At 41.8% G+C, this 15,634-nt stretch overlaps 1 protein-coding gene across 4 annotated transcripts in view; it reads left to right on the top strand.

The window, feature by feature from the left end:
• TEDC1 (tubulin epsilon and delta complex 1) overlaps window positions 1–15,634 on the top strand; it is a 77,098-nt gene that overhangs the window by 24,552 nt on the left and 36,912 nt on the right. For 2 of the 4 annotated variants that reach the window (XM_069789907.1, XM_069789910.1), the window contains one exon: window positions 3,350–3,448. The exons of the other annotated variants lie outside the window; for them this stretch is intronic. In XM_069789907.1, the coding sequence (XP_069646008.1) occupies window positions 3,350–3,448 (99 nt within the window). The remainder of the gene's footprint in view (window positions 1–3,349; window positions 3,449–15,634) is intronic. 4 annotated transcript variants of the gene reach the window in all.

Consider the following 15,634-nt stretch of genomic DNA (forward strand, 5'->3'; position numbering starts at 1 on the left):
TGCTGAATGGCCTCCATCCTCAGAGGTTTCCGAGACTCACACGCAAAAAGCCACAAACTGATGTTAGCGATAGGACTAAAGACCTCCAAAGGTCTTTTCTGTTTCTATGATTTTGTGAAAAATTCTGAATTGCTTGGGTGATCAGGGACATGTACTTTCAGATTAGAAGTGATGACTCATGTCTTAATGAAATAATACTCCACTGCCTGAAGAAAGGGTAAGGGAGCAGTAGGAGGGAAATATGAGGGGGAAACAAGCAAAAATAAATGGCTGTTCTTTCTCTAAAGTACACAAAGGATAACTGAAACTGATTGCTGGGGCCTCTATCTGCTCTGTCCTGCCCGCAGCCACTTAAGGTTGGCGGTATGAAGTTCTGCAGCAACCAGTGTAGGTTACTGAAGAGGGAAGCCTCCCTGGAGCTACAGCCAGTCATGTGTTGGGAATTGCTTGATAGGTGGTCTTGACTGGCCATTCCTCTTTGCTAGTTCTTCTGGTGAGCTGCTTTTCAGTGACTTCAGCTCCCAGAAGGCATGCTGAAGCTTACAGACACACAGACGTCCTGCTGTAGGAGGAAGACTTCCTCAGGCTCTGGTGCTGAGGAATTTTGCAGCCTGAGGCTATGAGCTGTTGAATAACATTATGATGCCTTCTCAACGTGGACTGGTTGGCCTGCTTTGAAAGTAGAATATAGTAATACCATTATAATTCCCTTGAAATTCTCAGTGGTACATATTTACCTGTTACACCTTCAAATATATGGAAGCGTGAAGGATAAATTACTGTGTTAAGGCACGCCTCTTGGTTCCTTCTGTTCTGTTTCTTCCTCCTTCTGTCAAGTGCCAGAGGAATATCTAACTGGTTTTTGATCCCTCTTGAATTCATAGGGGAGAGCAGCTGGTTTTAGTTGGGCTTTGAATTACTACTTTGCCTTAAAAAATGTGAATGAGAAACCTTGCATAGTTTCAGAAAAACAGGTAGGAACCTGTATAGTTTAAAACTGGCGTTGTATTTTGGGTCTGTTAAATGCACTGTGCCACAATCAGTATGTGTAAAGAAACAGCAGAAAAAGTGAGTTTCTGCAAAACTGATGGATTTCCTGTGGGTATTTTCAGCTATCCTCTATCCACTAAAAGACTAGGACAGAAATTACACCTGAAATAGGGGAGGGTTAGATAGGGTTCAGAGGTGAATTTTGTTAAGCAGTTGAACATCTGATTGTGGACTCTGTGTATAGGTTAGTAGGAATAAAATTATATTAAATGGAATTTTTCATGATAGAAGTAGAGTTTAACATTATCAGATTATGGTAAGATGACAACAATGGTTGTAATATGCTTGGAAACTGTAAGAGCAAGAGTTGTATTCTGTCAGTAAGAATGCAGAGCAGCACTGGGAAATACCTCCTATGAACGGAGTGGTTTCTTGTGCCTCCTCTAAGATAAACAATATAAAATAAGATGTATTACAGTGGATTGGATTGGTTGTATCTATATATCTGATGTTGTAGCAAAAGAGTAAAGGACAAGGACAAAGTCTTGATCTCTGAATAATGGAGAGACTGGTGCTGGGTGATTACCTCATTGTCAGTAATTTATGGGTGAGCTAAACTGCAATTGTTAGATGCATCTGTATCTTGGCATGAAGAATCTACCACGTTACTCTGTAAATTACTACATTGGTTAATTGTATCTTTTTTGTCTTGAGATATTTGGTTTGAAAATCTTTGGGTTTTTTCCCTAAAGTGAATTTGCCATTAGATCTCAATAGCATATTCTTTAATGCAGTAGAAATTTTTCCTCTTGTGCAAGTGTGTGTGAACTATGAACAAGCCCCCTTTTCATCTTCGCTTAGGTGAATTAGACAAGCTGATCTCCCTGCAGGGTGTCTAAGCTCAAGGGCATTTAGGAATTGGTACTAGAAACTCCCCAAAAGTGGTGTGCAGTGGGGGGGGCTGTGCCTGTACTCTCATGCAAAGGTTAGTGTAAGGTTAAATCAGACCTGCCTCAACCTCAGTCAATTCCAGTCAGTGCCATGAAGCAACAGCTGTATGTGCTCTGTCTCTCACTCTCTCACCTGCTGCTTTTACCTTGGTACTGTTTCCCTTTTTAAGCCTTCTTTCATCTTCAGTGTGTCATTGTTATCAGTAACAGATTGTAAAAATATAAATACTGGATTATTCCAGTATCCATCTAGTCTGGTCTCAGGGGAACACCTTATTCCTCTGTTGTTACAGCTTTAGAGTATTTGTTTTGGGCTTTAGCCAGTGATGCTGCTGCAACATACTTTTGAAGAGGGGCTGAAATTCATTCCTGGTGCTGGAGGCCCAAAGGTTTGGCAGCCGGAGTTACACAAGAATGCAGCAGGGAGAGGAGTGGCAAGTAGAAAGGAAGAACATTGTGTGGGGAGGTGCTCTTTTATTTTTAAACTCACATAGCTCTGCACATGTGACAGATGGTTGTCACTAGAAGTGAGTTTTGGGAAAGGAATGCTAAAATATTCTGAAGTTTCAAGGAAGGGTTGATAATTACCCAGAGCCTGTCAACTTTAAAATAGTTGTCAATACCCAAGTGTATGATAAAGTTCATATTAGAATAAAGGAAGAAAAGCAGGAAACATTCTCTGTCTTCTGGCAGAAATATTAATGAAATATGAGCGATTGTCTGACAAATGTGCACTGCTATCTTGTTTGGCAGCTGCAGTTATTACAGTAACAAAGGGATCAGCTCTGAATAGGAGGAATTGCTTTTTATTGTTCCCTTGACTAACTTGGGAAGCTTCTTCATCAAGTAATTGATGATACCATCACCAGCGCAGCTGGGACAATGTCCCAGTAAGCGAAAGCCGACAATATATAGCAGCAAAAGAGTAACTTACTGTAACTAGGTAGCATTTTCTGCTTTAAAGGAAGAAATCAAAAATTATTCTGAGGGTATCCTTTACCTCTGTTAAGACTTCTGCTATCTGTGTAAATGGTTTCTCCTTTCATGCTATGCACAAGAGCGCGTGTAGTGTAAGGAAAAAGACTTTCAGAGAGGAAGAAAGAGAAATCTTTCAGTTTTACTGTGGCAGCAGCAGTAGCAATTCCTGCATGTGGTTCTGGTAACAATACCAGATGGACCATTTTATAAGATGATTGTGGTGCATGATCATCATTTCCTGCGGCCCGTTTTGAAAAGTTCTCTTGTATTGGTCGTAGTAGTTACATTTGTACTTGTCCATTGGGAATGGGCTTGTAACCACTGGTTCACATCACCATTCCAATCCATGCAGCTGTTAGATGGTAGCTAATGATGTTGTTGATGATCTGGTCCTTGTACTGACAAATATCTTTTAAATGAATCTATTGCAGATCCATTTATTCACTAGTGGCTCCCATATGGACCAGACCCTTGGACATTTTTCTGTCACAGAAACAGATCTCGTTAGACAACCAGAGAACTACAAACAGGTAATGCTTCTCCTGTAATTCTTGGATGCTTAGTATGCTTTACACAAACATTGTTCAGTAGAAGACTGCACTCCTTGTGTTTAACTTGGTTTCCAACAGAAATAAGGGCTTATATATTGAATTGTCAGTTTCCTCACTTACAGCTTGTATTCACCAAATAGTTTCTTCCAGTTTGATAGAACATAGACACAAAAGTATTAGGCTAAGTTTTGTAAAAACTGGTAGACAGAGTGGGGAGAGACCTGACTGAATGTGCCACTGAAGAAAAGGCTTGTAGAATGAAACATTCTAGATCAGATGGCTGACTGCTGTTGTATACTACCAGTAACCACATCTCAGCCTGCCTGTGACCTTGCCTGAGTGGGTTGTCAGTGAGAACATGGAGTGATCTGATTTATGTCTCCAGGAAAGCCAAAGCACATCTGATGCTAGCATTCATTAGTTCCAGAAATTATACAAGTTGACTACCTTTTTGGTTAGTAGTAAGGGGCTTTATTTTGAGAAATATTTTAGAAGCACAGAATGGTTGAGTTTGGAAGGGGCCTATGGAGGTCACCTGGTCCAACCCTCTTGCTCAAGCAGAGTCACCTAGAGCAAGGCTGCCCATGACCATGTCCAGATGGCTTTTGAATATCTCCAAGGATGGAGACTCCACAGTTTCTCTGGGTGACCTGCTCCATGCTCAGTCAGCCTCACAGTAAAAAAGTGTTTCCTCATGTGTTCAGACAGAATCTCTTACAATATCATTTTTCCTAGTGTACTGTTTTACTCTTAAGTATATATCTCTGCTGTTCTGAAATACTCAACTATCATAGATGTTTCAGTTTATTATTTGAAGTAGTACAATTCACATGTGTTAATACCATATAATACATTTGTTTTACAAATCAGTTTGTAAAAGTTCATTCTATGTGAAACTGAAACAAGATTGAAATTTTAAGCTCAGCCCTAACAAAATCAGTATTTGGCAAATTTCTGCAGTCTGTCCAAACCTGTTTAGTCAAAGAAGATATTCCTTCTGTTGCTACCTTAAGAACAGAAGTGGGCATTGTAAATACCATGCACAAAGAAATTCAGAAAAGTAAATTTGAAGATGGAAGATAGTCTTACGTTCAAACCCTGTAAAGTGCATGTTAATCTTTCATTACTGAGCATTCCTTGGATGAATGGTTCGCATCCAGCCTCTTGATAAGGTTCAGCTGTTTAGAACATTTTCCTGGAAAATTGTTGTTTTTCTAGATCAAATGGCTAAGTCAGCTTGAGATTTCTTTTTCATTCCTGCTTCAGAGTCCCCCTCCTACGGTTTGCTCAGCAGCTCAGAACACACAGCAGCACAGTCCTCAGAAGCCTATACTTCCTAGTCTTCCAGAGCTTAGCAAATGTTCAGAAAGGTCTGGTGGGCTGGTACTAGAAACTTCCAGGCTATGTAGAAGGACTTTGCAACTACCTTTTTGCAAAGCCTTACCCTGAATATGTCGCTGACCTGTTACAGTACAGCATAATGATACTCTAATAAAGCCTATTTGGTTTTGACTGCATTGCTAATGAATCATTCCAGTTTTCTTTCTTGCATGCTGCTTCCTTTCCTGGATGTCTGCTTCAGGTGTGCTCTTCAGTGGAGGCTCAGGATAAAATGGAAAGAATCTTTTCGTATTTTAAATATTGTGTTTAGGTAAAAGGCTATAGTCAAGAAGGTTTTGTGGGCAGCTATGTTGCTTAGTTAAAATCTGTGGAGTCTTCATTCCACCTTTCCCAGGCTTAAACAGCAAATATATGAAACAAGGGACACCCCTTCAAAACAAGGGTGATCACTGAGAGTGACACAGGCAGGGTGGCAGAAGGTGTTTTCTTCAAATAAACTATGAGTGGCCACAGTCTCCAGCTCCAGCTCCTAGGCTCTAACAGGTGCAATCCCAAACAGGTTCCAGTGCCAGTGCATGTGTGTTGGAAAGTCTTTTCTTATGTCACTTACTGCTTGAACTGGTCCAAAATTGGAATTGTTTGTCAACATAATCAGCTGTGAAATTCTTAATCTCTTGAAGCTCTCAAACCTTTTCAAGAAACAGGGTTCCTCTAGGCTGCTCTCTTGTGCCCAGTTCTAAAATAAACAGGAAAAATTGCAGGAAATTATCACAACACTTCAGTATACATATTTTTGAAAGACTTAAAATTCTCATTGTCATCATTTGAGCAGGCTTTGTAGTTTTTGTCTCCCCTTACCCTTATTTCCCAAAAGCAGCTTCCAGAAGTCGTATGCTCAGTATGTATAAAGAGCCCGATATAACAAGGTGGTGTGGACTTGAAAACGCAAGGCTGTTTCAAGCATCAGTTTTCCAGATGGATATAATGCTCGATATGCAAAGTGATGCTTCTTTGGAAAATGTAATAAAAAGCCTCTAATTTTCAAATATCTTGATAAGATTAAGTAAATTATGCATATTTGAATAGCTTGGTTTTCAAATATTGGTGCAGATGGCAGCACTCTGCCAAATGTTTTTTTCCAAAAACTGTGAAATAATTTTTTCTCTTTAAGTAATGTGACATTTCTGTTAATGTTACCTCAAATAACAACCTGCTGCATGGATCAATAAAAAGAGCAAGCATGTCAATATGTCTTACTGTAATGCGCCCCTGTTGGTGGATGGTGTTATGAATTCCTTCACATGTTAGGCATCCTTCAAAGGATAGAAATGCAAAGTGGATTGAAGTGTCAAAAATTAGCTATCACAGAAGGGACATTGGGCTGTTTTTATTGAAGCCTAGAGTTCATTTTCATCAAAAATATCCTGTGAGATAAGTTGCTCTGACCTGGAATAAAACAAGAGATGTTTAGTCTGACAGGAGAAGTGTGATAGGATACAGATAGCTGTGAAGTTGAACTTCAGTTTATGAAATGGAAAAGTCATGCTACTGCTTTTCTATAAAAGTTGCACATTAACTTGTTTAAAATGTTCTTCCCTTGGATTTCTGACTATAAAACTTTTAGTGCTTTTATGTACAGGGATTTTACTGGACATTATTATTCTTTTATCATCGTAAATGTCTTTGTCAGATTCATAGAGCTGGAAGCTTTCCAAGCGTAATAGTTTTAATTACGTTTTTCTCTGGTGAGGCATGATCAAAATTCCAACTTTTCCTGCGGTTTGGCTTGGCTGTCGTTATATATATATGTGTGTGGCTGTGAGTTGCAGGTCACTGCTGTGTTTAGCTCCTGAGCTGCCCAGGGGTGTTGGTGAATGGGAGATGATGTTATTTCAGCCGGTGTTCAATTTCCAGTTGAAGTACGTGCGCGTGCTTATGTTAGCTCTTGACCTCTACATGTATGTCCTTTCTTTCCCAATATGCTGTCATGTCTTTTTGAGCGCTCCCTACCTTGCAGAGTGTTGCGTGAGAAATGTGCTGGTGTATTGGGTCTGGCTGAGATGGAGTTAATTCTCCCCATAGCAGCCCTCGTAGTGCTGTGCTCTGCATCAGTAGCTAGAAAGGTGTCGATAACACACCAGTGTTTTGGCTACTGCTGAGCAGCACTGGCACAGCATCAAGGCTGTCTCTCCAACGTTTTTGCCCCCCTCAACGGCAGGCCGGGGCTGGACAAGATCTTGGGAGGGGACATAACCAGGACAGCTGACCTAAACTAACCAAACAGATATTCCATACCATATGATGTCAGCTCAGATATAAAAGCTAAGTAAAGGGAGACGGAAGGGGGGCATTTTTGTCTTCCGGAGCAACCACTACGCGTACTGAAGCCCTGCTTCCCAGGCAGTGGCCAGACATCGCCTGCTGATGGGAAGTAGAGAGTAACATCATTTGTTTTTCTTTGCTTTTGCGTGCAACCTTTGCTATCACTTTATTAAACTGCCCTTATCTTGACCCACGAGCCTTTTGTTATATTTTCTCCCCCCCTGTCCAGCTGAGAAGGGGGAGTGATAGAGTGGCTTTGGTGGGCACCTGGCGCCCAGCCAGGGTCAACCCACCACAGTCCTTTTTGGTGCCCAACGTGGGGGTTACAGGGGTTGCTTCTGTAAGAAGCTGCTGGAAGCTTCCCCTGTGTTCGAGAGAGAGCCTATACCAGCCGGCTCTAAGATGGACCCGCCGCCGGCCAAGGCCGAGCCCGAGCCCATCAGTGATAGTGGTAATGCCTCTGTGATAACATTTTTAAGAAGGAAAAAAAAGTTGGGACAGACGAAAACGGCAGCCGGAGAGAGGAGTGAGAACATGTAAGAGAGACAACCCTGCGGACACCAAGGTCAGTGAAGAAGGAGGGGGAGGAGGTGCTCCAGGCGCTGGAGCAGAGATTCCCCTGCAGCCCATGAAGACCATGGTGAGGCAGGTTGTCCCCCTGCAGTCCATGGAGGTCCACAGTGGAGCAGATCTCCACCTGCAGCCCGTGGAGGACCCCACGCCGGAGCAGGTGGGTTCCCGAAGGAGGCTGTGACCCTGTGGGAACCCCGTGCTGGAGCAGGCTCCTGGCAGGACCTGCAGATCTGTGGAGAGAAGAGCCCATGGAGCAGATTTTCTGGCAGGACTTGTGACCCTGGCGGGGACCCACGCTGGAGCAGTGTGCTCTGAAGGACTGCACACCGTGGAAAGGACCCATGCTGGAGCAGTTCGTGAAGAACTGCAGCCCATGGGAAGGACCCACGTTGGAGAAGTTCATGGAGGACTGTCTCCTGTGGGTGGGACCCCACGCTGGAGCAGGGGAAGAGTGTGATGAGTCCTCCCCCTGAGGAGGATGAAGCAGCAGAAAATAACATGTGGTGATGAAATGACCGTAAACCCCATCCCCCTGTGCCGCTGGGGGGCTTGGTAGAGAATCCGGGAGTGAAGTTGTGCCCGGGAAGAAGGGAGGGGTGGAGGGAAGGTGTTCTGACATTTGGTTTTATTTCTCATTACCTTACTCTGGTTGATTTGTAATAAATTGAGTTAATTGTCCCCAAGCTGAGTCTGTTTTGCCTGTGACGGTAATTGGTGAGTGATCTCTCCTGTCCTTATCTCGACCCACAAGCTCTTTGTTATATTTTCTCTCCCCTGTCCAGCCGAGGAGGGGGAGTGATAGAATGGCTTTGGTGGGCACTTAGCGTCCAGCCAGGGTCAACCCATCACAGCTGGTAGTCATTTTCTCAGCAGAAGGGCCTCAGTCAGTGGTGATGGTTACGGAACCATTTGCCTGCGAGGCCGTGCTAGAGCATGCAAATCGGGGACAATTACAGCACAGCAGCATGCCACAGCCCGTACATTGCTAGGGACCTTGGATGTTCATTGTGTCTTTTCTTGAAAACCTCTTGTGTGTATCACTTAGGGTGTGCTACAACATAGTCTAGAGCATCTTGAATGTCTTGTGTTTTGGTAGATTTTCCAAGCTGTATTGGTAGTGCTCATTTTTAAATGGTTCCCCATGTCAACTTGTATGGGGCTGGGCAGCTGCTGTTATTTGCCAGCCTGAAATATCTCAGGGCAGAAATGGAGTTCTGGTCACTGGCACTGTGGCTAAAATAGTTTGGAAGTGTACTGGGGAGAACATGCAGAAGATGTGGCTCGGGGTAAGCAACATCTGCCCCAAACTTTCCAGGTTAGTATGGTCTATCTCTGAGGATGCTGTCACATTCCTCTTGTGACTGTGAGGACAGTGGTTGTGATGTGTGACTATTTGGGTAGGTTTCATCATTGTGAGCATAATATAATCCCATTCTTGTCTATGAAGCCCATTTACCTTAATTCTACATTGCAGTGTCACCAGTTCTGATGTTTTACCTTGAGCTTGAAAAAATGTATGTTGCACTTAAGAGTCATTAAATTAACTTTCTCATCAAATTGTTACCATATGGAGATCAATGAACTTTGAAGCAAAGAAGCCTAGTCCTTTGGTTTCTTCTGTCTCTTGATATACTGCTTTATAAGTGGAATTCAGTCTTGCAGGTTTTGTGATTAGCAGAGATTAAAAGTTGTAGTCAGAACTCAGGTCATTGGTACAATGCTGGTAGTGCTGGAGTGATCATTGAAATTGTAATGAGTAAAGATGACACCTTTAAATGCCAGTAGATCAATTTACTGAGTGTGACAGCAAATAAATAATGCAGCTGTCTGCCAGACGGACATGCAAAGAAATTCACAGAACTTGGATGTGAATAGCTAATAATTTTGTTTTAGAATTTTATGAAAAATATTTATACTTGTTGATCAATAACACATTTTAAAGGGAATTTATTTGGCTTAAGGAACTAAGGTCCTTGGTAGCAAGTAAATAAGAGAAAACAAATAGTCTGTCTGACTTTGCATGCATAATGTATGGTCAATTCCATGCCCATAAAAAATTCAGGTGAGCTTTAGCTCTCCAAGCAGCAGGGATTGGGTGGGATGGGATAGGATGATATGGGCATAGCATTGGTCTGCTTTCTGGACTGTTCATGTACTGGGGAAGGAAGCCAATGTACAGTAAGTGTATTGCTTCCTTCAGTCAGATGGGACTCCATAATTTCTTATTGGGACATTCAAGGGGTAAACGATCAGGTTGTAAGATAAGTTGATTGTGGACCCTAAATCTTGTAACAGTTTCCATTTAAAACATCTGTCCCAGCTGGCTGTTACAGATGGGTGACAACAGGTTTATTCTCTGTGAGTAATAGCCCATGGTTTGAATTCATGCAAAGCACTGAAGAGCTTCTGTTCTTTTCGGAACAAGTACGTTCAGATTGGGAGCATTAGGAACTGATAGGCTTTGAATTTTCAAAAATGTTGAACGTGCATTTACTAGTTACTTTGCATGAAATTTGAGTCTTCAGTTTGCGTCATGCCCATACGCATGTGGGCTTTTGCACTACTTGCACAAAGTCCTCCTGATCTGCTGAAATATTTTGTCTGCATAGGCATGTTAAATGGTAAGATCAACCAGTATATTCAGTACACAAATGCCATGTGAGAGTTTTTGGTCCATTCTGTCCGAGTGACAGCACCACCTCCTGGAATGTATGTGAAGGCAGAGCAGCAAAAGTGAAGTCTGTTATCTAATACAAGTTACTCATCTGGTTACTGAATAATAACTATGGTACTGCATTATCTCCAGAAATGGATCCTAAGTTACTGACCATCTTGGATGAAAATGGAATAACTATGGCAGGATAATTCCAGCTGCTGTGTGCCAGGCTATATTTGGTGTCCTTGTGCTGGTTGTCTGAGACTTCGTGGAATGTTCCTGGTGGTGACAGATGCTGCAGGCAGGTGCTAAATGAAAATAAACAGTTAAAACCCTGCTGCTAAGCTTGACATTGTGTCACATTACTGATTTGACACAGACCTGTGCTAGTTATAGTATTTCTGTGATCAACCCTGTTGTGCTCTTGTGTATGGTAGGGGTGAAGGATATGTAACCTTATTTGAATTTCTGAGAGCCTGCTAGGGGACCATCTGATATTTTATGATGTCCTTCCATCTGTTGTACAAGAAGCAGTTGAACCAACACGTTTCTCAGTGTGTAGATACCAATGGAAAAAAATCACATTTGTGCTATAGTCCGTGATGCTGCTGTGTAGATTAATTCAGGAAGCGAAGGCTTGTACTGCATGCAAATTTCAGAAAAAAAGATTTGTTCTTTTCTGAAAAAATGACCTTGAGCTTCAAGGACAAGCTGTCTTCATTGGTATAAATTGTCATAGATTCATTATCTTCTGTGATGCTCTGGCAACTAATTCTGTTTGATCTGGCCGTCAGCTTTTTATATGTTCATTGCTTCATTCCCTTGGTAAAAGCCATAGTTGTCATTTCTATCATGGAATAGGACCAGTATTTTGTGTTGTCACTACCATTCTAATTAAGGACAGCTTTGTCTATTTGTTATCGTGTTTCAGTTTCTTGAAAGGAAGAAAAATACTTGAAATTTCTCAAGCGGACCCTGCATAAAAAAATAACACAGCATAAAGTTCAAGAGTAATTGCATCGGGGCTTGTGAGCATTTGTGAAAATGTGGGGGTTTTGGTTTTGGTTTTTTTTTTCTGTGCATGTTCTGTCTGAAATCCCTCCTTGGCCAGTGTTGACTCCACAGAAATCTTCATGGAGATTGATTTTACTAGGTGTTATGCGAGGCTCTGTGAGCCTTTCGTAGAAAGATTGTATCATGAACCAGTTTTCAAGGTGGGGAGAGACCATGTTGCTGCGAATGAGATCGGAAAGGTGGAGAACAGTCTTCCCCAAATGAATACAAAGGTCTCTGACACAGTTCTTGGAGCAATAGGGCAGAAGAGACAGCCAAGCCCCAAAGGATCTAAACACAATGAGATTTTAGACTTACTCTACACACTGCCAGAATAAACTTAGTTTGAATCAGTAGTGACTTCTGACCATTTACTAAATCTGCTTCCACAGCTTCAGATGACCAGAATCTTTGGATTCTGGCACTGTTGAATTTTCAGAACAGCAAGTAAGCTGATAGATTCTGTAGCAGAACAATTTTTTTCTTTTCCTTTTACAGAACTTTTTAAAGGTACAGGTTTTTCTAACACAATGCATCAAAATTTTTACCTGTTTCTAAGCAAGTTTGTTTTTCACTGATGATTGCTGCTGCGTGCATCTTAAATAAGTTATTTAATGATGAAATGAGAAGAAGTTCTAGAACTGCTGACCTTTAATAAATTTCAGGGTTCAGCAATGAATTGTATGTTAGACCCATGGACACACATGTTTTGAAAAGGTCAATTATGACAAGTTTTTTGAATTTGCATAATTATGCTCGCCACAGCACTTTGAATAAAAATAGTAAATGCTTTGCCCTTTTAAAGTATTCAGGTTTTCCTCTCTTCCTATCTTTAACTTGCTTTTTGCTAAACCATTCTATCATTATTCATTGAAGAACATGGGGTACATGGACTGAGTCTGTTAGGAGCTGCAGGCTGGACAGGCAGAGGAAAGGGATAGGACGAAGAAGAAGAAAAGCCTCTTTTCTCTGGCTCTTGTTCAGTGAAGTCAGGAGCTGGAAGAGACCCCTGGACAAGAGGCCTGCATGAGTGCATTGGGAGGCAAGGTGGCTCTGGTGTGAAAGAATTCAGATCGTCTGGGTGAAAAGAGACTGAGTGAGGTGCTGAAGAATGGCTGCAGCAGGAGGGGCTGAATATGGACAGTAAGGTCAAGACTGGAGAGGAGAGTTAGGACAAGGAGCTGTGAACAAGGAAGATGAGTCTGTCTAAAGACATGAATCACTGTCTTGCTTCTTGTGGGATTCTGAGAAATTTCCTACTTGCAGGAAAATGTCATCTCCCTCCAGTGACGGTCCAAGTGGACAACCTACTACTGCTGCTAGTTAGTCTATTGACCCGAGAATCTGAAGAGTATCTAGTATTTCTAGAGGTTATGATCCTGCAGATATGCAATGGATATCTCTGATGCTGCAGGAGGAATTTTCAAAAGTGTCTTTCTAAAAACACCAAAGATATTAATAGTCTAAATTGGAGTACAATGTTGCAGTGTAATGTATGTTTATTATGATATTTTATCCCGGAACTATTGTATCATTCAGAGAGCAGAGTGCCTTGTTTCTGAGTCAGAGCTGTGGTGAAGAAAGTGGTTCATGAAGGTGAAGAAGTAATACTAAGAGTGGGAGAATTGTTGGAAGAGGAAGGAAGCCTTAATAGCTGAGGCAGTAGAACTTTGTCCTGGAGATCTGCAATACTTCTGTGCTCTTGGGTTCTCAAGTTCCCCACGGCAAGACTTTCCATGGTGGGCTGCAGATGGGATGTTCACATTTTTTTTGTGCCCAATTTGATGCTCAGAGATCTGACTGCTGGATATGTTAAGTGTTCCTAGCTGCTACTGAACTTGGTGGGACCTCTGCTTGGAGCTCCTCAAGAATTTCAGCAGTGCAGGCAGCATCACCTAGTAATGTCAGATTTAACCCCAGATGGTGTAGTAGGTCCTTGCAGCGCACTGCTCCACTGAAGTATTAGGCTGGATGCTAGAGTAGGTAGAATGGTGTACTTTAATGCAACCTGGGCCAGCTACCTGGTTTCTTCCACTAGAGCTGATCTGCCAAGGCAGTGTGCCATGGCTATGTTGGCTCAGGAACTAACTCATTGAAAACTACCTAAAGCATCCCTGCAAGTTGTTGAGTTGCTCTGGGTAGATGTATCTACGAAGTGCTTTATAGTAATTTTTAAATTCACTGAAAATCAGGTCTCGGAAGTCTCAGTTAAGGCATCCAAAAGAAATGGAAGCATTTTACTTTCATCTCTTTGCTTTCATTTCCCATTTGTAAAACAACTATAATACTATCATCTCATCTCACATGGGTCATTAGGAAAGATAACTTGTTTATGTGGAAGATAAAAATTCTGTCTTCAGAATGGGATTTGAATGATATATGGCAAATAAGTCCATGGCTTCCCTCTGAAGAATAGGCAGAATAATATGCAACTTAAAAGGAAAAGGAATAGCTTGTGGAGTGAGCACCAGCCATTCCATGCCCTTGGTGAGACAGATTATGAAGGGAAATATTTTGGTCATGTAACTCTAGACCTTATACACATGGGATGGTCAAATTAGTGTTGTTTAGGCAGCTTGAATTCTGGTGCTTTTTAACTTTGAATGCTTCAGTATCCAACCTTAGCAGTTGTCTTGCTGGATTGTGCATTAAAAGTGTAAAACATACTTACTGCCATGTGCTCGGAACAACACTGTCAGTCAAAGCCAATGCTTTTTTTCCCACTGTTAAATTACTTAATGTTTTGTGTTGTTGTTGCAGCCACAGTTACTTTAGACATTTTACATGCGTGGTAGTCAGATTGGTGGGAACTAACATGGGAGCTGACATTAATATTGCAGAGGAGAGCAGATCTGATAACATATTGAATTATATATGGGGCTCCAGCACCTAAATGCAGGAGGCCTGGAGGCTCACACAAGAAAGCTTGAGGGAGCTGAATGATCCAGAGTACTTGATTTTTTGATAGTGGTTGTTCAAATAAGAAAGAGTAGAGGCTGCAAGGATGGATTTAATATGAAGGTTATACGAAGGCTCAAATGAAATACAGCCTCTTTGCTGCTGTATGATGAGCAGGGTCTGGAGCGCATCAGTGATACTTGGCTGGTCTGAGCTGGCTTTCTGACCCTGTCTGAGAGTCCTGCCCAGTCCTAGACTACTGCTTTCCCTTTGGTGCCCTGATATTGCTAAGCTGAATGATGGAGCAAGAACTGGCTTTAAACCCCCATGGGCTGTGTTGGTTGAAAGATTTATTTTTTTTCTCTGTAGATCGCTCTAGTTTGGTCTTTTTGTGGTATAATGTCAGGAGCAGAGTGCCTGCCACGGTGCATTGCACAATGAAATCTGCTACACTGGGATGGGTAGAGTTTCAGAGCCTGCAGGGAGGATGAGCTGTACTGGGAAATGCACGTTTTCCTTGTGTGTGAGGATGTTCAGCACAATACATTAAAGTGTTTTGGTCCTCTTAGCGGGACTGCCTAGATCACCTTTAAAATCCAGAATACTTACTACTTGTTGTTGTTTTTCTGGGAGAATCTGTTAGTTTGAACAGAGAAGCTCTGTTAGTTTGAAGCTTGGTACATTGAAGGTTATTGAAATTGGAAAAAGCTGTTGTATTTTGTTTCTTCTGGCTGTGTACATGGGAACCCCTCCTTACAAGTACTGGAGCAGCAGAGGATACTGTCTTACAAATAGGGTGATTTGGTTGTTGTTATGTATTTCCTGTAGAGTAGGAGAGTGGCTACTGAGAAAACAATTTAAAAATAAAATCAAAAAACTCTCGGTGATTTAGGTATCATTTGTCCTTCTCACATTTCATCACAAGGAAAGAATAAGCACTAAGAAAGCAAAGAAACTGTCAGTGACAGCATGTGCTGCCTACCCCGTGCTGCGTGGCAGGAACAAAGAATTTTATTCCTGCCTTTTTTTTTTTAATGATTCACTCTACAGAAGGAGGGGGTAGGCTGCCATATCATTTTCCTTCCGAAATACCGTAGGCAATTGATTTTCAGTTCTTTTGCTGACATTTCTCACATAAAACATGGTTTGCTATAGTAGTTATTAAAACCTGTTGGAAACAGTGGATCAGGTACTCATTTGCAAAAATGAGGCAGAGCAGATGCAACCCTTGTCATCTGTGTAAAATCAGGAAGAATTACAGAGGTCAAATGGCTTCAAAGCTGCTTTTAGACAGTGTCTACTTGTAGCTGAGTTCCTGATCC

This window comes from Haliaeetus albicilla, chromosome 8 (assembly GCF_947461875.1).
Source record: "Haliaeetus albicilla chromosome 8, bHalAlb1.1, whole genome shotgun sequence".
In the NCBI taxonomy this organism is placed as follows: Eukaryota; Metazoa; Chordata; class Aves; order Accipitriformes; family Accipitridae; genus Haliaeetus; species Haliaeetus albicilla.